Source organism: Carettochelys insculpta, chromosome 5 (assembly GCF_033958435.1).
Source record: "Carettochelys insculpta isolate YL-2023 chromosome 5, ASM3395843v1, whole genome shotgun sequence".
NCBI classification, from domain to species: Eukaryota; Metazoa; Chordata; order Testudines; family Carettochelyidae; genus Carettochelys; species Carettochelys insculpta.
The window spans coordinates 21,445,353-21,469,289 of NC_134141.1; the positions used below are offsets into that span (position 1 = coordinate 21,445,353).

The 23,937-nt window shown below is 44.3% G+C and overlaps 1 protein-coding gene across 4 annotated transcripts in view; it reads right to left on the reverse strand.

Moving 5' to 3' along the window:
- VPS13A (vacuolar protein sorting 13 homolog A) overlaps positions 1-14,222 on the reverse strand; it is a 218,539-nt gene extending 204,317 nt beyond the window's left edge. For all 4 annotated transcript variants that reach the window (XM_074994740.1, XM_074994741.1, XM_074994739.1 and 1 more), the window contains exons 1-7: positions 13,963-14,222; positions 7,022-7,065; positions 5,848-5,890; positions 3,670-3,765; positions 3,275-3,376; positions 2,178-2,287; positions 1,733-1,792 (exon numbers count right to left, since the gene is read on the reverse strand). In XM_074994740.1, coding sequence (XP_074850841.1) covers positions 1,733-1,792; positions 2,178-2,287; positions 3,275-3,376; positions 3,670-3,765; positions 5,848-5,890; positions 7,022-7,065; positions 13,963-14,062 — 555 coding nt within the window. In that variant the 5' untranslated portion in view covers positions 14,063-14,222. The remainder of the gene's footprint in view (positions 1-1,732; positions 1,793-2,177; positions 2,288-3,274; positions 3,377-3,669; positions 3,766-5,847; positions 5,891-7,021; positions 7,066-13,962) is intronic.
- Positions 14,223-23,937: the final 9,715 nt, after the last annotated feature.

Consider the following 23,937-nt stretch of genomic DNA (forward strand, 5'->3'; position numbering starts at 1 on the left):
AATCGGCCATTTTGTACAGTTAGTCACTGCCAGATGAAACCCAAGCACCACAAAGCAAGGAATACAGTAGAATCCTGAGATACACACACACTCAAGTATCACAGCTCCTGCCAGGGCAGCGAAAGTCAGGCTGCCACCCTGTCAGTGGTGCCAGCGAGAGTGGCAGGCAGCGCAAAGTCTGACATGAGCGGGGAAACTAACTAGTGCAGCAGCGCTGGTCAGTTCCCCCTCTCCTGTGCACAGTGGATAGCTGAGAGCCAGTCTCTCTGCTGCCCTCCATTCATAGGAGGAAGGAAACTGACCAGCACTGCTATGCTGGTCAGTTTCCTGGCTCCAGAGAGTTACGCGATGGGGTTGCTCAAGTGCACAACTTCAGCATAAACTGGGAGGCTATTGTAATCGTAAACCTTTGAAAGGTCCCAGCAGACATATGTATACTAACAGTTTGCTAATCAGAATGGGAGGATGGCATAAAAGTTACGGAAGAGAATGACTGAATGGTGCTCTTGATTTTAGGTGCCCTGATATATTGTGGTTATGGCTAGAAATATTATAAGCATTTTGAGACAATGAGCAATTTGTTGAAATCAGGAGAACTGGTGACATGATAGAGGTTATTATGCTGCTCCACCAGGAGTCACTTATAGGTTATATGCTGTGTTAGAGTCAGCTATGAAAGACAGGTCCAAATAAATACCTGAAAACAATCCAAAGAAGCTTTTCTTCAAAAGAGAGGAAAAAAAAGGAGCCCTGACACCTAAACACCCAATTAGCTGGATGAAAAGAGGGTTGCTGAAAGCCCAGCTGATGATCACTAGACGATCTCAGACTGCAGGTAGCTGTATCTGGGATGTCCTAAACCTACCTACCGCATGTGCGTGTGTGCGCGCACATATTAACTAACAAACAGCAGTTTTAGATAAGACAAAAGTATGCTTTTATCAATCATCTATCGGGCACATTAATTTACAGTTCCTGGAAAGATTCGTTTATGTTACGACACTTACTTCGCTGCCGCTAGTGGCAGCGCTGCTGTCGGAGTTGAATACCAGTACACTTAAATAGCTCTGTATGAATCAGTCTTTTTTTTTTTAATATTTAGTGTTAGTTGCATTTTTTAAATAGGTATGTGTATTTGCATGGCAGGAGGAATCAAACTACTACTGTTACAAAGAAGGGAGCATGAGCAAATTTGGGAAACACTGACCTCCAGGGACCAGTCAGTACAACTCACAGCTCGCCTATGCAACCTAACTTCAGGTCACACAGAGCACTTTGTAACAGTATTGTAGACTTGTGGGCTTGGGATAGGACCCAGGCTTTAAGACCATAAGAGGTGGGAGCGTCCCAAAGCCTGGGTTCCAGCTTGAGTTGGAACATGTACATGATGACTGAATACCACCACCAAACACAACAATCTCAAGTCAACTGGGACAGGCCAGTCATGTATGTCTAACTGCAGTAGAGACATACCCTTAGTGTGTAATACAGTGTGACTTAGAATTCAAACCCTTCTAGTGAGCACTGCTGCACCATGTCACTTCTATAGCTGTATGCTGGATTTCATAAAATGACAGCATTTGTGCGATTGTCCATTCGCCTAGTTACGCTTTCTAGGACAGTAATCAAGCAACAATATTGTTATACTAAATTCATCTTTAAATTTGTTAGATTAACATTCTTTGCAATATGATCAATCTAATGGATACTTTCAATTATAAAACTGAATTACCTGCAAACTGAGATTCTGAAGCGAGACCCCAAATGACAGGGGATTATCTCGATTTGTGATCTAATAAAAAAAAAAAACCACACAAAAAGAATTACTTAAGATCTGAATACATACAGAAAAGAAAAAACATTTTGCAACATATGAGTAAGTGCTTGCAAATATCTATACAATTATGCAGTCTTATTTTATATATTTTGAACTCCAAATTTATATTACATTTACCAAATGCTCATTTCTCATATTTACTCATTTTAGTATATTTTAGAAATACCTAAATCAATTCCATTTGATTTATAACGCAGCATACAACCTTACAAAACAAAAAAAATGCCCAGATGAAAACTGTTGGAATGCAAAAAGTTCCCTCAGAATATGGAAAGTATAAGTAGGGGGAAGAAACTAACTGGGGTCCATCCATAACAGCCATGTACACAAAAGTACTTACATCATCTTCATATCGAATGTGAATGTTGGTAATTTTCACCTGAAGATTTTTGATGACCTGAGTGACTAATTTTTCTACAAAAGTATCTTGTTTCTCTTCTTTTCCTTTATCTAAATTGAAGCATAGATGTTTAAATATATGTTTACACAAATTAAGTATGACTGAGGAATAATTTAAATATTATAAAGTTGTAACTGATTAGATACCAGGAATCAACAATGGTAGCAGTATAATTCCTAACTATAAAAGCCACATACAGGAGTGATTCCATATACTAGATGCTGTCCTTGCTGTTATATTGTACTGGAGTTGTATTAAACACTACCCCCAGTATACTTTTATAATGTTCACATTCCCATTTTCTAGAGCCTCATACTGCTTAAGCTTCCAGTGATGGTAATAAGGGCCAGATTTTTAAAGACATCTGAAAATGCAGACTGGCTCCTATTGGGATTTTAAAAATCCTGCAAAGTGTTGGGTACCCACAAGGACTTTCAAAAGCTGCTAGCACTTATCTACACCTTTAGGTACCTAAATACGTTTCAAAATCCAGCTCTAAGCATCCTCGATCAACATCCAACACATTTTCCAAAGAACATAAGGCACTCTATAGAGATTGTAGAATTAGCCTTTAGAGAAGCATTGCCAAAGAGATAAAAAGTAGATTCTGTATTGTTGGAAGCAAAATTAAAATGATTTCGTATCAGAAAAAAAGTGAGTTCTGGCAAAAAAAATTTTTAAGCAAATTGTATTTCCAAACTTGTTTTATAGCTATTCATTTTTTATTTTATGAAGAAGATGTGTCCTGAAAGTCTGATAATGTAATAGAAGTACCAACTGTAACAGGGGTCCTCAGCTGATAGTCAATACCTATAAGAAATACAGAAGCTCTGGAAATAAAGTAAACAGTCTGCACAAAAATGTACAGTAGACAGCAGCCACCAATTTTCACACCTAATGGTACATTAGTCAATCTACTGTATGTTATTGCAAATAACTAATATATTTTTAAAAGTATTCAAGGGGCACCAACTAATCTGCTAGAATCCATATTCAGTTAAACAGCAACACACACACTACATATTTTTCCTCCTTACCTTGGTCAGCTATTTTCTGTTTTGCATCCTCTATTCTTTGTAGTTCCCTTTGCTTTGCTTCTAGGAGCTGTCTATCTTCCTTTTCAGCATCATATTTTATGCCTACATAAAGAAGTGAGAAAAAGTTAAGATACAAGTACTGTAATAAATGAAAATTCTGAAAACATCTTTGAAGAAAAATTTGATGAAATAAAGATTTCTTCTGAACATATTCAACAGAAAGATTTGATAATACAGTAACAAAAAACTGTCTATGAAAAGTATAACATAAGGTCAGGCAATAGCAAACCCTGGGTATAAGAGTAATAGCACACACCCCTTATTTCTATGATTTTAAAAACAGTGTTACAGTAAAATAAAGTTCAATGATACAGTATTCTTCTTGCTCAACTTACTGGCTGTAGGCACTATCAGCAAATAAACCCCATCCAAAACAGCCTCAACTGGTTGGGTATAAAGGTTTTTCCATGGGATCTGTAGATTAAGTTGACCTATAGTACATAAAAGAAAAAAGTTAGAATATGAAAGGAAATTTGGTTAAGTAGTATGCTATAAGGTTTATTTCAGAACAAAAATCTAAAACTGCCCTAACTTATAGGTTAGGAACAATTATTTTTACAACAGTCAAATGCACAATAGGTATTTTTCAAAGCAAACAGAAAAACAGTCTGTGACAAAACAAAAAAGCAGTCAAGTAGCACTTTAAAGACTAACAAAATAATTTATTAGGTGAGCCCACAAAAAGCTCACCTAATAAATTATTTTGTTAGTCTTTAAAGTGCTACCTGACTGCTTTTTTGTTTTGATAGTATATAGACTAGCACGGCTGCCTCTCTGTTACTATTCAACATACCACTCTGTGACAAGCTTACAATCTTAAGATACATTAGAATTTTTAGAAATTGCATTTAGAACGGTAAACACAAAGGAATGGCAATAGGATGAGATGAGTCAAGAATGTCAATTAACAACAGGATTGGACATAGATATGTAAATATCTTGCTGGTTCAATGAAAATATTTAAGTATTTACTGTAAGTTTTATGAAAAGTGCACTTAGGGATAGATCTGAATGAGGAAAAATACTGGACTAAGATTCAGCATGTTTCTTTACAGACTATTTGCTTTTTCAGTCATACGACAGAGTAACAAAATAAGCCTCCTCTCCAGTCTTCAAAACACATACTGGTATGCCTACAGACTTTTAGGCAATTTTGTTTCTCAAAATCAGCAGAACAGTTTTTCAAGCTCATGCAGGCCATCGCTCCTAATGTATTTTTTTCCTCTTATACCTAAGCCTCCAAGACTGAGGTAAATGCAATGATCATCCATGGGAGGACAGCTGTTTTATGGGTTCTGTTCTGAGGACATGGAACCGACAGAGCAAATTGTGGCTATAGAATGAGAGCTGATTCAGCATGAAAAAGAGCAGCTGGCTAGGAAACATCATGCCACTCAGGACAGGAAAAAAAGATATCACTTGAACCTTACTGTCAATGAACCTGAAAGAGTTTCTGTGCAGAGAGATGCTGAAACCTCAGTGTGCAGAGAAGATGCCCTTCTCAAAACCCTGGAGAGGATGATATTACGTAGACATCGCTCCAGGGAGGGTATGTATTTTAATGTTAACTTTAAGGACTGTGAGGTATTTGGGGGATTTTTGTGATTTTTTGGTTTGGGGGAAAAGTAGTAGTAAAAGCACTCCAAAAGGTCCTGGCATCAGAGAAAACCAGCCTGTCAATTTTTCTTCTCTTTGAAGGGAGGAAGGAAGACAGGTACAGTATGTCAAACATTTGTTGGTCCCTTGTAGTTTAAGTAGGTCCAGCTCCCCCTTTCCAGAAAAAGTGCTCCCAGTTGGGACCAATCAAGGGGGCAATGTTGCATCCAGGGCTATGAAGGGTCAGAGACAGATACAGTAAGGGGTAACAAGCTGACAGACTACCAAGAAGCTGCAGGAAGCAGAAGCAGCAGGACTGCCAGAGTCCCCTGGAGGAAAGAGAGTAATGGTCTGAAATACCAAGAGGAACTCTTTTGTTTCCATTTAGTCTGAACTACAAATCTGTCTGAAAGAGACTGAGGGCATGACAATGAGTCCTAAGCGAGCTGGGGAGAATACCTCCCTTATAACAGTCACTAATTTCTGTCATGGTACAACCAGTCAATTTGTGTCCTCATGAAACCTCCCAAGTCATGCAACATATTGATGATGGGAAGTATTCTCAAGTGTTCACACTCTACCAGAACAATGAAAGAAAAGATGTCAATTAGAAGTTGTTGGGTATTTTGTTTTTAATAACAGTGCTATTTTTCATTTAATATTTTATACCTTCTAAGATATTTTATAGTTTCCATATTAGCATTTTAACTCACTAAAAGGAATGTCTTTTACAGGTATGAAAATATATTTATTCCAGAATGGATAAATTGATTCACATTTAGTTACAAACTGCAGAGACCACTTAAGAAAATCAACTAATTGAAATGCTCACGGTCAACTGCAAGAACAGAAAATACATTTGCCAATTGTTATTCTACTTATTATCAGGTATTGCACGCTACAAAAACGCAACTTACCAATATGCCCTGCTTTTACTTTAAATGGTACATCCAGCTGACTCTGCAAAGAAAATATAGTTTTAAACAAATATTTAGACCTATTCAAGAAATATGCTGAATTTACATTTACATTTTCTTCACCAGCTCTGCTCTTGGCAAAACTACACTACTATATGCTCAGTTCCAAACACCAAATGTAAATTGAGAACCTTTCTTCTTAAACAGCCTCTTACATATTTTCATAAATATCTAAACCACATTAAATTGAACATTGATTTATTAGATCACAAAACCATTTTAAGGGGAGTGAACTCAAACCTCTTTACAAGAGTCAACGCATGCTCGTTGCGTGGTGTTATGGGGGTTTTGGCCCAGCTCAGGTCACAACTGTGCTGTCTCCCTATGCTTTAATGCAAGAGGCCTACCTATTTCATGCCTCTTCTTTCAGTGAGGAACCAGGGACTGGTATCTAAGCCTCCTCTGGCCATGGCTCTCTCTAAATTACAATGAATTGCTGTGGTGCCTTGTCTTGTCAGTACCAGTGCCAATGCACCCCTTGATGTGTTGAACGAGACTTTTTCTGGCTGAAGCACTGCCTCCATCAGAAATACCTTCAGCCATTGAGCTCTGTTTTTTGAAGTCCTGGGCTTGAAAGTCTTACAGATCACACAACAATCTATTTGACTTTCCCAAACGCTTCAGACAGGAAGTGTGGGGATCAGTTTTGGACACATGTTTGCCACAGTCTGCACAGACTTTGGAAACCTGGTGATCTCTGCAAGCTCCCATGCCAAGGACTCAATGGAGGGGGGGAAACAACCCTCCCAAGAGCTACAGCACTTAATGTTAACTACTAAACTATCAAACTAATTGCATCTATTTACACTATACTAAAACAATTTACAATACAAAAGAGAGCAGCTATTGCTAAAGCACTTGCTAGGACAAGCACAATGAACTAGCTAACTGTCATCGGGTCGTAAGAAGGGTGGGGGCGCAAGATGGCATAAAGGTGCCACTCCGGGCGTATCTAGGCTGACCCTACAGCTACCTGAAAATTCTTCTTGCTGCCATGCACACACACACAAACCTAACATGGAACGCACTTAAGCACACAAAAGTCCAAAATACCATACAAACATTTATTCTCTTAACAGTAATAGTTTCTAATTTTTGCTTGCTCTGAACTCACCAGTGCATTTTCTTTTATTTCAAGATTCTTAAGTGCTACAGCTCCTATAGGGAATAATGAAAATGATTGAAATTGTAGTTAAAACACAGTTCTTTATCGCTAAGCACCTGTAATGCTACAAGCTCCTTAATTTCATTATTTAGTAAGTTTTCAGCAGTTAGGATAGCAGTTTAACATTAATATTTTACTATTAATATTACAACTTGTATTAATACTAGCTCCTCGAATTTTCACCCTGAAACTCTCTTTCAAGTATTATAATTGCCTCCTTCAGAACTTGGTGTACAAAATTTCGATACTGAATATTATGTGCCATTTGTTAGCAGATAAGAACTGATAATGGGAGGAATGAATAATTTATGGCATCCTCCATGACTGACTGACGCTTATCAATGCATATGAAAAACTCAGTCCCACCTACACACACAAAATGATGAAATCCAAACTAATTATCACTCAACAAAATCTTGGAATCACTGTGTAGTTCTCTGAAAATTTCTGTAGAGCAGCAGTTAAAAAAACTAACAATGTTAGGAATCAAAGAGAAATTATCTAAGATAGAAAATAATGTCACCATAAATCTGTGCAATTCCAGCCAATTAGAACAGTGGAGGGCAATGTCTGGGAACACCGGGGAGAGGCCGCAGAGCCATGTGCCTTAAGGGCTGCTGCAAAGGTAAGTTCATTCCCTCGCCCAGACCTTGCACCCCTCAACCACTCTTACTTCTCCTCCCATCCAGACCCCAGTCCTATCCCCACAGACCCTTCCCGCCCTGACTTCTCTCCACCCTCCCACCCAGACTCCACACCCTGCTCTCTCCCTTCCAGACCCCCTGCCCCCAACCTGACCCCTCCCTCCCTTTCAGTCCCCTCACCCCAAACCCTCCTGCACCCTTCCTCTCACCTAGAACCACATTAACAGCCTGCTCCTGCACCCTCCTCCCACTCAGACCCCACAATTCCCAGCCTGCTCCTGAACGCTTCCTCCAAACCAGACCCCAAAGCCAGGGAACACATCAGGGAGGTGTTTTCTTCTTTTGCTTCTCTCTTTTGTGGCCCTCAACTGATTTGTCTATGGGTCAGTGGCCCCGATGCAAAAAAGTTCCCCACAATTGATTTAAACTCTTGATTTACAGAAAAAAACACCCTTTACACTAGTTTAAACCTACTAGGGACCCTGTATCCCAAGCTGCACACAAGGGCAAACCCCCCCCACCCCGCCATGTCTCTACTAATGGAGTCCTCTACCCTGGGTAAAATTCCTTTCCACCTTCATGTAGTGGTGAAAAATTAGACCCTTAAGAGGTGACCAAGACCCTATAGACAGACACCTGAGAGAAAAAAAAATCTGAATATTCCATATACTTATTGCCCCAGCTAAAAATGAAAGATACTAGAATTAGAAAAGTTACAGAAAAGATACTGTAACTGCTGCATAGAACAGCTTCCATACAGACACAGTTTTAAAAATGGACTGTTCAGATTAGGAAAGAGAGGACTCCACAGGGATACGTTAGAGTCTAGAGATAAGTAAAATCATGAACATTAATTCTTGTGCCAATAACAAACAGGGAAGATTTATTTATCCTCTCATATAACACAAGGACCTGGGGGCGGAGGGTGGTCCCATAATGAAATGAACAGGCAGAAGTATTAAAATAAACGTAAGGAATCACTTCTTCGTACAAAACACAAACTGTAGAACTCACTGCCAGAGGATATTACAGAGGCCGAAAGTATAACTGGCTTAAGAAAGAATTGGACATTTTCATGGAGCATAGTTCCATCAATAGTTATTGGTGACGACAATCAGGGAAGCAACCAACATAATGGACGTGTCTACACTTAGAGAAAACTCTGAAATAGCTATGTCAATGGCCATTTTGAAGAATACTAATGAGGCACTGAAATGCATATTCAGCACCTCATTAGCATGCCGTCACTTCGAAATTGCCACTTTTCGCTCCTGTGTGGCTTGTCCAGATGGGGGTCCTATTCAAAAGGACCCCGCCAACTTCGAAAGCCCCTTATTTCTTCGAAATCCCCTTATTCTGCTGATAGGAATAAGGGGATTTCAAAGTTGGTGGGGTCCTTTCAAAAAGGACCCCCGTATGGATGAGTCGTGTGGGAGCGAGACGCAGCAATTTCGAAGAGCCGCAGCCAGTGGCATGCTAATGAGGCGCTGAATATTTCATTTCCGCATCTCATTAGTAATCTCTGAAATGGCCATGCAAATGGCCATTTTGAAGATTTCTCTTAGTGTAGATGTAGCCACTGACACTTGGTATGAACAAAGACAACAATTATTTCACACATTACAAGGACTGAAGAAGTGGGTCTGTCCCACGAAAGCTTACCTAATAAAATATTTTGCTAGTCTTTAAAGTGCTACTTGACTGCTTTTTGTTTTGATAGTGTATAGACTAGCACGGCTTACTCTCTGTTACTATTACAAGGACTGCTTCCCTTCCTTTGATGCTTGTAATTACCTCAGGCAAGACACTCAACATCCCTCACCCTCCTCCTTCAGCTCTCTGTATTTGATTTGTCAATTCTGATTGCAATTTTTTTTTGGACCACCTCTGTGTTATATAATTGGGTCTGGACTGAAATGTATAGATCTGAAAAAGTGGGTCTGTCCCATGAAAGTTCATTACCTAATAAATCATTTTGTAAGTCTTTAAAGTGATACATAACTGCTGTTTTGTTTTTCTTCCCCCACCTTTTTTTTAACAACAAAAAACAGAAGACGTTGCAACCATTTTGTTCAGTGCAACATCTGGAAGATCCAATTTTTAACATAATTCACCTTTCAGAGACTAAAATTGGTATCTGAAATTTAGCGTGGACATGAAGTTCACAAAACTGCAAGGGTCAAAGACATTGGTTATCATGACTGGAAAAATGTCAATGTCTTATCATTTGTTAAGATGTTACTTAAAATTCACCTCAAACATTTCAAGTTGGTTCACTTGACAGGATGTATCCAAAGCAAACATGTATTTCAGGATTAAGACAATGGATTTTGAAAGCAGTAATACAAGAAACTAAGCAGAAAATTTGTTTGTTTTCGGTATGATAGTAAGGCAAAAAGCCTTCATTCCTCTAAGGTGAAAGGAATGAGTTCTATAACGTTAGCTTAGAAACTGGACAAAAGGGCTACATCTACACTAGTCAAAAACTTCTAAATGGCCATTTCGAAGTTTACTAATGAAGCGCTGAAATACATATTCAGCACCTCATTAGCATGCGGGCAGCCGCGGCGCTTCGAAATTGGCGCAGCTCGTCCAGACGGGGCTCCTTTTCAAAAGGAGCCCAGCTACTTCGAAGTCCCCTTATTCCTATGAGCAGCCCTCTCTGGTCCAGCAACATCCCTCACCGACAGGATCAGGGATGTTTCTGGAGCAGAGAACCAGGCAGGAGGACAAGCTGCAACCAGCATCTTCCAGCAGCCCTGGGGGGGTTGGAGGCAGCATCCTCAGCAGCCCCATTGTCATGTAATATGCCAACAGACACGTCTGCAGGCCTAGAGACATTAAAGAGCAGCCTGCAATCCTCAGAAAGTAAGAGTGGGAACTTCCACTCCTGTGGCACAATCAAGTTCCCATCCCTTTGTTACAGCTTTGGACCACATAAACATAAATATGAGATGGGCATATCATCTCCTAACACCTGCGTTTAGACATGGGAACCTAGAGAAAGACCAGTAACCAGGGCACCCTTGGCTTCAGTCCTGTCGGAATGCTAAACGTGGTGTTGAGCCAGTATGTGCACACCCTGTAAACAGCTAAGGGTTAAAATCACTGTGAGGTCCCACCCCTAGCTGAGTTTCACCAGGGACTGTCCGCCTCAGGCATGCCTTGGTCCTTCCCCCAGCTGGAACAAAGTCCACCAAGGCCCTGATGTCAGGCACTTCTGGATTGAAAGTCTCCATGGCAGAAAGGAAGTAAGCATGTCAAACAGCCTCTTGTCCAGACCTATAGATTCCTGTTGTACTTGGCTTATTAATGTGTACCTTGTGAATAATTTGCAGTACCTTGGAATAGATAAGCTTAATAAAGTACTATTATCCCTAACTGGCTCTGTGCTGAAACAAATCCTATAAATCCTGTCTGGCCTTGGCCTTGTAAGTGTACACCCATGGGGGCAGCAGTGCAAGCCAGAACCCATTATCCCTGCAACCCTGTGGGGCTGTGAGTTGCCACTCCGTGCCAGAGCCAGAGCCAGAGCCAGAGCCAGAGCCAGAGCCAGAGCCAGCTTCTTCTGGCAGCACCACAGGGCTGGGGCCAGGGACAGCTGTGCGGGAATGCCAGAGCCAGCTTTCTCCTGCAGCCACGAAGGGCTGCGAACAGCCACACATGGCTGGAGCCACCTCCCCAACAGCTTACCCTGGAAGAAAAAAAATGTATTACTAAAGTATGAAAGTAAGCAAAGAAGATTTGTACAGACTACTCAAAAAAATTTAATCTATATTGTTAGATTGTAGAATTGGGTCCCTTCCAAAGGAAAAGGGAAAAAGATCAGTCAGTTTCGACAAGCCATTATGTCACAGTCAAATCTCAGAAATACCTTCCATAGGGAAGGATACGTATTTCCATTTAGTGCCAAAACAAGCTAGATTCAGCCCAATATTATCTGTATTAAACAACCAGGAAAAGTCTTAAAGGGGGAAATAAATAGTTTTTAACCCTCTGTGACACACACAGGCAGCGGAAAGTTTTTTACATTATAAATTCAGACCATGTATTCCTATGCAGCAACTGGAGAACTATGAAACAAAGTGAGCAATGATCATTCTGAAAATGACAGACTTCTTAAATATTCAATATCTGAGTCCTTCCAATGAAGTTACACATAGTCACAACAATCATGTTAGTAACTGTTTTTTGAAGGTCCATTCTCTGTCTCCAGCAGGAAACTGAGCTATTAGAGTTTTAGGATTGATCATGGAGAAAAATTTTCACAGAGGGCCGAGTCCCTTTTCCTGTCAGATAACCCCAGGAATGGCAATGGGGTACACGAGCCATCAAGAAAAACTGGGCAGACCAAGGAAAGCTCCTGTAGCCTGGCTGAAGCATCTGAAGACCTAGGTACAACGGTGTTCTGAGTACGGAAGAGCTTCAAGAAGAAAGTCTTGCCCCTAGAAACATGAAAATCCCCAACAAACAGTCTAGATATCTCAATATGTGTGCTTGCCCCGACGCACAATGGAGCCGGTGGGGATCCAGGCTGATATGGAACCACAAAACATGTTATTAACAGACTTTTTTTGCGCATGTGTGTGTGTGAGTGCTACACTGCATATCCAATATTAGGGAAACAAGCAGGAGGAGAGAATATTCTTATTAAACCAACTTCTGTTTATGAAAGTGCCATTGTTTCAAACTCTCTCTTCCTCTAATTAAACTCAAAACCTTGCCTCTTTCACTGAAACAGAAGAGGGACCAGTCAAGTACAGTAAATTCTTTCACATCCAGCAGCCCTGGGACTAGGAAGTTCCCAGATATTCAAATATTCTGGATTATAGATAGGTATGCCTAGCAATGCATAACACTAAAGAAAAACAAGGTTAGGTGTTAAGAAATAAACAAAAGTGTATGGTATGCAGAACACTTTATCTGCCAACAACACAGTATTGTACACTATAAACTTATACTGCATTTGCACTTACTTTCAGTATACTGTACTTACGGAAAAATGTAACTAAAATTTACTTATGGTTAAAATGCCAGTTATTTGAGAGTCCTGGATGATAGACTGCCAGTTAAGAAAGATATGCACACTATATGATTTGTTTGAACTCTGTTTACTCCCAGTGTAGCTGGAGAAAGGTTTTGTTTAGTTTGCAATTACTGCATGCAAGTCACTGACTGAGCCCAGATGCCTAAGTCGTTCTAGTAGCTGGAACAACTACAGCGCTTGCCTTCTGGGCTTGTGGTGTGGTCAACACTGCCACTCACAATACCTGTTTCTGTATTATACCATAGCTCACACGGGCTTAACCCTATCTTGGACTTGAAGGAGTTGGTTTCAGACAGATCCAATAGGCCTGGCAAAGAAAACCATTCCTGATAGTTTTTACGTGAAAATAAATAAAAACCAAATAAGTTAATAAAATCTTTCATGCTTATTTATGGTGAAACAGAAAAATAATATACCTTTGCATAAATCCTGAACAAGTTATGTTTACAGTAAAACTTACCTTCTTTGCAAAACTACATTTGGAACAATAGTAAATTAACCACTATTACACACTCTTCTCTACCCTTGGATAAGGAAAAATGCAATCAAGTCTGATTCACTTTTATTTACGGGCAGTTTCACTTTTAAGATCTCAACAGTCCACCTCTTTAAGTATTAACCTGGGCAGGGGAGAGTGTAACAGGCACAGTACTTTTACAAATGTTCCAAGTGTACATTGGTCTGGGGAGCTAGGAGCTCCTCGCAAAAGTTTCTAGCCACGCTGAGGCACCAACCCGGGGAGGACACACAATCTCTTTGAAAAAAGGAAGTTAAGTAGTTTCAGGAATTGGTTTCTTCCCAAAGCCCCCAGCCCAGCTTCTCAACTTCCGCAGCCACAGGGGCCTTTTTCCACCCCATCAAGTGCCACAGGAACGAGACCCGAACTGACTGTGACAACAGACAAGTGCTGTCAAATCCACAGACATCTTCCCCAGCTCTCCCCCGGTCGGCCGCGTTGGGTGCCACACCAGCGTTGTCCTCCCCAGAGAAGCGGCGTCCCTCCACCCTCCGAAAGGAGAGGGAGCTCAGCTGGCAGTGGGCCATGTTCAGCCTGGGGTGCAGGCCACACCCTGGGGCGAAGGCCCCGGCCGCCCCCGGGAGCTGCCGCGATTGCATGGAGGGCCTGGTCCGGGCGGCGGGAACCCGCGTGGGACGAGTGCGAAGGGGGCCCGGCAGTGCCCTGCCCGGGGGCTGCTTACCGCCCCAGATGCCCAGGCTGAGCTGGGAGCTGTCCAGGTTCACCACGTAGTCTCCCAGGAACCGGTTCAGAACGTCCACGACCAGCGACTCGAACACCATCCTGCCTTGGCCCGGGCGGCGCCGCCGCTGCCCCGGGCCGCGCGCTCGCTCCTGTCCGCCTGCCCGCGCCGCACGTCACGGCCGTGGAGCCGCAGGGTCCGCACACCCCCTCCACGCAGTGAGTAGGAGCCGAACGGCAGCGCGGCGGACTCGCCCCCTCCCCCCTGCAGCGCGCGAGCCAGAGTCCCCGACCGTCCACTCCCTCCGCGCAGGCGCGCGGGGCGCGCTCGTTGCCTCCCTGCGCCACCTGACCGAGAGCAGAGCGCGTGACGCGGGGCGCGCGCTGCAACCGCCGGAGAGTAGAGCGGGCCGGTGGCGCTGTTGCTGTGGGGCGACTCTGCAGCGTGTGGGGCAGGGCTCTGTGTGAAACTGAGGGGAGGACAAGGACTAAAGCTCAGGGAGCCCCTCGCCCAGAGGCAGAACCCGGCATCCCACATCTAACCCAGTGGTGTCTTACAAACCCTCGCCCCCCATGCCCCATTGCCCTGTCCCAAGGGGCCACCTGCTACCCTTCACCTTCCCAAATACCCACTCGGCCTGTAGCACCAAACACCGTCTCCTGCTCCCCATCTTCTCCCCAGTTCCACCCGCTCTTCACCACAGCCGCTTGCCCTCTCCTCTGATCCCATCCTAGCCGCCCCCCTTCCACTCACTCTACGTCACGGTTACAAATACCACCATCATCCACAACCCCTATTCCGAACCGTTACCCAGGTCACACTATCTCCCCCACTGACCCACCACACATCCTGTCCACCAGTTCCACCCAACCCCACATCCACTGTATCCCCAAATAATCCACCACACAGCCTTAAATTCCTCCCCTGGACAACATGGGTCACCATAATACAATTTCAAAGGTCCAAATTCCTAAACACACACCCACACACAAAGCATGTCTACACGGCATAGAAAAACCCACAGTACTAAGTCTCAGGCCTGGGTCAATTGTTTTTCACACTTGCTGTAATTAATCTATATCCCCAGGAGGCAGAACCTAGCTCAAGAGAAGCATTCTTCCGTCAACCTAGCATTGTGTACACCGGGGATTAGGTTGGTATAACTAGGTTTCTCGGGTGCAGATTTTGCATAACTCCTTGTCCCCAAGATAAACTAAATTCTTACTGTAGACAAAGTGGTGATTTGCTAAACCAGCAGAATACTCTTCTATGCTAATAGCAGGAACAATAACATTGCTTTTTTGTCTGTTACTGCAAAGAGTTTATTTTTTATACTAATCCCTTTCAAGAACTGAAGGGGTTTAGGATTAAGGTCAAGTTCAATTTTCTCCTGCCTAATGCAGGGTGCGGTAGGGGCAGGGAAGAATTCATAAACCTTTTCCTTCACTAATACAGCTTTACTAGTTGTCGCTCCTATGGAAGCAGTTGTGAAGATGGCATGTGGGTAGTTTTACCACTGTATCATCTATCTGACCCTGCTCTGAGTAGATTTATTAGACTATTTCTATAGCCTTCTCTGTGTTACAAAAAAGTGGCAGTTTTTCACATTAGGTGTCAGCAACAGCTTTAAGTTAACTCATCCTAAACAGTATAGCTGTAAGTGTAGACAAGACAAACCATATTCTGCACCATGTCAGAAACTAAATATATTTTAACAGTTTAAATACAGGGTTCTTAGTGGAAAACGTGGTTTGCCCTTTGATTAGACTTGAAGTTAAACTACTCCTGACACCTGTTATTACCAATCATAGTTTTGCCATTGCAGACAAGGCATCTATGGTAGAAAAAAAACAAGGTTTAATTTCTCTTTTGTTCCCCCCAAACTCTGGGCTTTAATGAGCTCCAAAAATATTTTTCAGAGTTTTTGTAGGAGAGAAAAATTTTGCTGCATCCTCAAAGTGCAAAAATAAGACACCACTCAAAATAAGGAGTAATATACAGGAGTTTAATTTGGTATATGTACATATAACAGCCAGAACATAAGATTGGGAAATAGAATCTTGAGGTTCAAAAATTCAGGAAAATGAACTTTAAAGCATAATACACAGGCTGGTTTGGAAGGGCTCACAACTGGGCATTTAGCTGAAATTAATGGGAGGCTCAAAGGAGATTTACTTGGAGACAATAAAGGAAGGTATTATGACAAAATCATTATGGGAAGTCTACGTTGTATCTCTGTTACAAAATAAAAAGATTATTTATAGGAAGTCAATGATACTCAGTATTGATTTTCAAACTGTGCCCAAAACTTTAAGATTAATTCCAACTCCACTTTCAGAATGCCTTGGGCTTCTTGGTAGATCAGGTTTCTGACATCTGTTGAGGCTGTTGGAATACTGTACCAGAAAAATAAGAGTTCCGTGAGAAAATTCAATTACAATAGCTGAATCCTCTGCAGCTCCCTGCCCTGCCACCGAAACAGCAGAACTAAGTTTAATAGGTTTAATGGCCAGCAGAGCAGTGGCAGGGATCCGGCCACTAAACCAACTGAATTTTGTTCCGTTATTTCAGTGGTGGCAGAGCAGGGAGCCACAGAGAACCCCTCACTCTCCCCACTACCTAAGCAGCCACACCTTTCCAGTGCACTTAGCTTGGCTGACACCCACTCCGCCTGCCAGTGGAACACTTCCACGCCAGCCTTCCTTCTCCTGGGAGCACATGGCTGCCCTGTGTAGGCTCCCCAGCCAGCGCCACGGATGGATTAGTCCCGGGGCCTGGTTTGGGACTGAGGCAGGTTAAGCCTGGGGAGAGGGGAGCTGGATTGTGAGATGTGGGGTAAAGCTTGGGTATAGAGGGCAGAACTGGGGACTGAGGTGGGTAGCCTGGAGATGGGGGACATGTTTGGGGGCCAAGGGAGATAGAGCCTGGGAATGGGGTTCTGCAAAATTCTTTCGAGTTTAAAAGGGTTCTGTGGCCAAATAGAATTGAGAAAATATATCTTACATTTTTGAGTAAGACTTACCTTAAGTATAAAAACCAGTATTTTAGGTTATGAAATTGAAAAACAAAAATGTTGATTTGATTTTAGAAATGATACATTGAAATTTGACAATTTTAACTGAACCCTGAGTGGATTTTATTGCTGGCGCCCCCTCAAAGGGCAGGGAGAATAGGTTGTGGTAATACCCTACCTGTAAGAAATTTTTTACTTTCTTCCCTGGTTATGAATAAATGCAAAGGATTGGAAGGAGGTTGCAATCTCCTGCATTAGAGATTTTTGTCGACATAACTCTGGGAGATTCTACGCATGAAGGCTGTGTCTACATGAGCCCCCTCCTTTTGGAAGGGGCATGTTAATGAGGTAGATTGAAAGATGCTAATGGGGTACTGGAATGAATATACAGAGTCTCATCAGCATAATGGCAGCTGCAGCGATTCGAAAGTGCCGCTTTCGAATCGCGTCCCACCCACATAGCCGGGGGCCTTTCAAAACAACCCCCCAGTCTTCGAAAGCCCCTTCTTCCCAAAACAAACGAGAAGAAGGGGCTTTTGAAGACTGTGGGTTGTTTTGAAAGGCCGCCAGCTACATGGGCAGTGCGCGATTCAAAAGCATTACTTTGAATTGCTGCGGCTGCCATTATGCTGATGAGACGCTGTATATTCATTCCAGCACCCCATTAGCATCTTCTGAAAGGACGGGGCTCATGTAGACACAGCCTCAGGGAGGCAGCCGTGTTTGTCTGTATCTTCAAAAACAGCAAGAAGTCCTGTGGTACCTTATAGACTAACAGCTATTTTGGAGCATAAGCTTTCATAGGCAAAGACCTGCTTTGTCAGATCATGTATCTCTTGCAACTGACAAAGCAGGTCTTTGCCCATGAAAGCTTATGCTCCAAAATAGCTGTTAGTCTATAAGGTGCCACTGGACTTCTTGTTCTTAATTAAAAACTCTGCTACCCTTAGAAATATTAAAAAGTAAACAGGCGCTAGTTATTTGATCTAATGTTTAAGAAAAATATCAACATTTCAAAGCTCTGTGTGTATTACAAAAGAAGTATTGGAAACTAGAATATTTACACATTTAAAACTAGAATAAAATAAGCACAACTTCTAAACTTTGGAAAATTCATTAAAGAAAATCCTGGGATGACAAAGGAGATTTATAAGAGAGCTCTTTGCCATCGCTACATTTTCTTATTCTATGGATCAACATAATCTTCAGTTCATTTTTAAAAAAAGGGTTAGATACTGTAACAAGTAGTATGTGTATCCTCATATTACTGCATGTAAATAAGCAGCCCCTCTCAGAGGTCCACAGATGCCCTGGGCCACTTTCAGTTTTTGAGGCCCCTAGCCATAATAAAAATAAAAAAAGACACAAGAAAACAAAATAAGGCACTAAAAAGAGAGAGGGATATAATTTGAATATTAATAATCTAGAGGCTTTTTCTGTGCAAATGCACTAATTATTGAGGGATGTGCATAAAAACAAATTGAGAAACTGATCAAATGTGAAAAAATTTATAAATGTCTAAATCTGAGATCCCCTTTGATCTTGAGTCCAAGGCCAAATGGCCTTCCATGCCAGCCCAACCCTTCCCTCCAACCTTGTGACTGTGTAAATAATCACAATATAAGTTTCAACATACTTCAAACAGAATTTCTTTTTAAAAATTTAGTAAGTAATTCATAAAAGTGACTAACAGAATATTAGAATTGAAAAATATTGGAAATGCTGTATTTGTATAAAAAATATGTATGCAGTCCTCTTACCAGCAGGCAATAATGGAGGATGAATTCAAATCAGAACATACTGTATGCACTTTAATATATCTCCTTTGTGTCCTGCATCTCTCACCGAGAAGACTTCAGATAATGAAACACCAGCAACATCATAACATTTGAATTAACAATAATAGACTTTTCCAAGGAATTAATCTTGTTCATGAAGTTTTAGTAAAGTTTTAACTTATTTGGAGAGTCTCAGGCCAGTAGGGACCATTTTGATAATCTAATCAGTATCATAAGGTACCTTTTAGATAAGTGCTTCTTAAACTAGGTTCCTCAGAACTCTGGTGTTCCATGAACTCACAGGTGTGCTGCGTGCATTTGGAAAACTAATTCAAAGTTTTACAATAAATAATCATTTTACAATGATAACAATAATGGAAAATACTGCAACAATTTTATATCTACATCTTGCAAGAGCACTAGTAGTCTGGCAACACAGTAAGATAACTTAGATTGTGCTAGCCTCCCTGCTCCCCTAATCATCTCCTATCTATATGGCAGCATAGCAACTATCAACAATGTGTGGCACATGTATATATTTTATACAGACATGTATCTATATATATATTAAAATTAGATACAATGTTACTTTTTCATTGCTACGATACCTACTTAAAATTATTTCATTTTGTTTTTGCTGTACATGTTGCTTTTTTTGTTTTTCTCTCTGATAATTTTTGAAGCATTTTTGATGTGTTCTGCGTAAAAATATTATCATTTGGTGTTCCATGATCTCAAAAGTTTAAGAAATACTGTATTAGATAAACTATGTAGTCACATTATCTCAGGTAAATTTAATATTTAGGAATTGCTTTCTTTTATTTCAAACAGGTGAAGCAGAAATAAGTCCACATTTCCTGTCATTAGAAGTTTTCTGAGAAGCTATCTATACATGGACCATAATTTATATTGTTATGAGCCTAGAAAGTAAAGAAACAAGCAATTTAAAATGTATTGTTGAATTTAGTAGTCTAATGTACAATTGGATAGGATCATAGCACAAAAGAAATCCATTCTGTTTCCATTACATTCAGTATACAGTTGTTTGTATTAAATGATATCCTTTATCTTCTTAGCCTATCATTCATACAATTGTTAAAATTTAGGGACAAAATCCAAAACCTACTGAAGTCAATGGGAATTTCGTCATCAATTTACCAGGGGCAAGATTTAATGATAAATATTTTAACTTTGTTTCCTGTATCATTAAAAAAAAAACAACAGTAAAAACACAAAGGCCACGTCTACACTAGCCGGCTACTTCAAAGTAGCTGGCACAACTTTGAAATAGTGTGTGTTGCATCTACACAAGCTGCGCGCTACTTTGAAGTTGAAATCGACGTTAGGTGGCGAGACGTTGAAATCAATAGCCCTATCAGAAGATGGGAATAGCACCCTACTTCGAAGTTAAACGTCGAAGTAGGGCATGTGTAGACAATCCGCATCCCGCAACTTCAAAATAGCAGGCTCCTCCATGGCAGCAATCAGCTGAGAGGTTGAGACGTGCCGTCCAGCCCCTGAAGAGCTCTCTGATCATCGCGCACAGCAACCTTTAAAGCACCACGGACCTGGATTTCCTGTGGTAGGAAGCTGAGAGCGTGCAACCAGCAGCATATGCACGTGCAAGCCCTGCACATCCTCCAGAGGCCCCAATCCACCCACCTGATACCCATGGCAGCCAGCCAGCCCCCAGAGCGCCCCCCATGGCTCCCCCCAAGGGGACCCAGGGCCCCCAGGAAGCCAGAAGGGGGTCCAAGAAGCAGCAGGTCCCCTCCTGGATGGAGGCCAAGCTCCAAGACCTGCTGGGGCTCTGGGGCGAGGAGGAGGTGCTCCAAGTAATGGGGAGGAAGCGGTGGAAGGCAGAAGCATTTGCCTGGCTGGCCAAGGGCCTAGCTGCCTGGGGTCACCCTGCTCGCACTCCGGATCACATCCAGAGCAAGGTGAAGGAGTTGTGTCAGGGTTACGGCTGGGCCCGGGACTCAGCCAGCTGGTCTGGGTCTGCCCCACCACTGCTTGCCCCTATTACAGGCAGTTCAGGGCCATCCTGGGCCCCCAGGACACCTCCTCCCCCACAGCCATCCTGGACACCACAGCAAAGGAGCCCCAGCAGCCTCGGAGCCAGAGTCCGGCCCGGAGGCCAGCTCTACACCCTGGAGCCCACCAAAGGAGCCAGCCCTCGAGACCACCAAGGAGGGGTCCAGCAGAGAGGAGGGGGGGGCTCCTCATCGACCTTCTGTCCTGGAGCTCCAGCCGGGCATCCGGCCAACAGGCATCCCCCAACCACGGCAGTGGACCATCAGGTACATACGCCACAGGGCACATACCCCCAGGCCATGGGGCAGGGGTACCAGACATGACCGGGGTGTCCACACATTCCCATCAGACCCCAGCGCGTAAAGCCCAGACAGCACGGCCCTGGGACAGCAGCACGACTGTCAGCGCCTGTCAGCACCCGCCCCCATGGACAGCACCGTGCCCTAACCCCAGGGGCGGGTGGCGACCATGCAATGGGACTGCCCTCAGGGCACCATGCCCATGGATGGGGCATGGGGACCCAGTGCCCAAGGGAGGGTTGGGGGCGCAGGCCACGGGCCAGGGCACAGTACTAACGGCGACCCTTTCCCTCACTCTCTGTTTCCACAGCCACACCATCAGAGGCCCCAGAGAGCCAGGCACCATGTTGCCCCAGAGAGCCCACCAAAGGCCAGGGACCGCCAGTGCCTGGGGGCACCGCCTGTGTTGGGATGGGCGTGCCCCTGCCAGACACAGGGGACAGCCTCCATCGACCCCCAGCTCCTGGCGACTCTCTGGCCGCAGGTGGAGGTGGCTGAAGAGAGGTTCTGGTATGATCGGAAGGAGTCCATCTGGCACCGAGCAGCATAGCAGGAGTTCATGGGACATAGCCGGGTTATTCCAGGAGGCCACGACCTTTCTCCTGCCCCCTGCTGCCCTCCCTGCTGCCCCGTCCACCAGCCCCCCAGGACTGGAGCCCGTTGAGGCTGAAGACCAGCCAGGGAAGGCAACCTGGCCCTACCTGCCAGTCCTCCCAGCTTCCAGCCAGGGAGGCTGGGGACCACGGACAAGAGTGGGGACCACAACCTGAACCCACCGGAGGACGCACCCCTCCACCCCCACCCCAGAGTGATGGGCCAACAGCCAAGCCATCTGCTGGCTTCCCCATGTATAGTTTCCCCCCATTTATATATAGTTGTCCCCGCCATGTAAACAGTTCCAGTTTGTTGTGCATATCCCATACTAGACAGTCTTAGCAGTTAATCAATAATTCACAGTTTTATTTTTCAAAGAGCCCTGTGAGACATGTGCTTGTTGCAGGGGATGGTGTGCGAGTAGTGGAGGCAGTGTGCAGGAGGCCCGCCAGGGATGGCGAGGGAGGTGCTCAGTGGACCCCCTGATCAAAATTGGCCCACAGGGCCTCTTGGACTCGTACCCCCTCCTGGCGACTGGGGGTAGCCCAGGCAGGAGTCAACCATCCACCCCTGGATGAAGGCCTCCCCCTGGCTCTCAACAATGTTGTGGAGTGTGCAGCATGTGCCCACAACCTGGGGGACGTTCTGGAGGCCAACGGCCCTTCAAGCTGCTGAAGGTCCTCTCCACCACCTGGTAGGTGTGGTTCAGGCGACTGTTGAACCACTCCTGTCTGGCACTGAGGTGGACGGTGTATGGGCGCATGAGCCAGGGCTGGTGGGGGTAGGTCGCATCTGCCATGAGGCAGAGGGGCACGGTGGTGTCCCCCAGAGGGATCTCCCTCTGGGGGATGTAGGTCCCTGCCTCCAGCTGGTGGCACAGGCCCGAGTTCCGAAACATGTGGACATCATGGGTACAGCCAGGCCAGCCTATGTAGACATCCTGGATGTAGGCCTGGCTGTCCAACATGGCCTGCAGGACCACTGAGTGGTAGCCCCTCCAGTTTATGTATTGTCCCCTGCTGTGGTCTGGGGCGTGGATGGGGATATGAGTCCCATCTAGGCCCTGAAGCAGTTCGGGACCCCCATAGCAGTGAATCCTGCGACAGCCGTGTCCAGGTCCCTGACTTGGACAAAACTCTGGAGCAGAAAGGCATTGAGTGCCACCTGTGGGGAGGGGACACGAGCACCCACGAGGGTGTGCAGAGTGCCCCTGGCACCCCCGGGTATCCCCCTCCTGGGTACTCTTCTACCAGGCCCCCTCCCTCCCCAGGCCCCCATCCACTCTCTCCCTCCCTGGCCCCCTCCCTCCCAGGCCCCACACCCCCCGAGTGGGTGCATGCCCAGACCTCCTTACCTCCATGATGACGGCCCCAACCATGGCCTTTCCCACTCCAAACTGGTGGCCCAAGGAGCGGTAGCTGTCTGGAGTGGCCAGCTTCCAGACAGCTACTGTAACCCACTTCTCCACAGGGAGGGCGCACTGCATCCAGGTGTCCTGGTGCCTCAGTGCAGGGGTGAGCCACTGGCAGAGCTCCAGGAAGGTCTCCCAGTGCATGCGAAGTTCCACAGCCACATGTTGTCATCCCACTCCCTCATCACCAGGTGCTCCCACCACTCAGCTGGTTGGGCAGCTCCAGAGGCGGCAGAGCACCCGGTGGGGGAGGAACAGGGGAGCCTGGTGGTCAAGAGCATCCCCATCAGCCCCCATGGAGGGCCCCCCTGCCAGGAGCTGCTGGGCAGCCTCCTATGTAGCAACTAGCAGGGCATCCGCTCCCCGGGTAACAACCTGGAAGGCTTCCAGGTTCTGCTGCTGGGCGTCTATGCCTGCCTTGACTCAGTCTGCGAGAATGTGGCTAGCACTCTGCAGACCTCATGCTTGTCCTGGGACAAACCCAGGCGGATAGCAGGAAAAGCCCTGCTCTCATGTGTAAGTTAATGCTTAACAAGTACTTACTTGAATCAAGAAGACGATAATCGTTGTTAGAATACTGGGCACAGACGTTGTCTTGGGCAGGTTTGGTTCTGGAACAATTTTAAAGGAAAGTACTATATATCGTTTAGTAAAAGGAGGAAGAGGGCGCTACTCCTCTTACCCTTACCGGGGATTGGGTCGCTACTCCGATCCCTAATAATAATAATTTTTTATAGTTTTATGAGAGGCTGATAGAGGCCGCTACCCCTCTATCAGACCAGAATAGAGGAATTGGGGAAAGGGGAGGCCTCGCCTTCACCCTGGTAAGTACTTTATTTTCATACC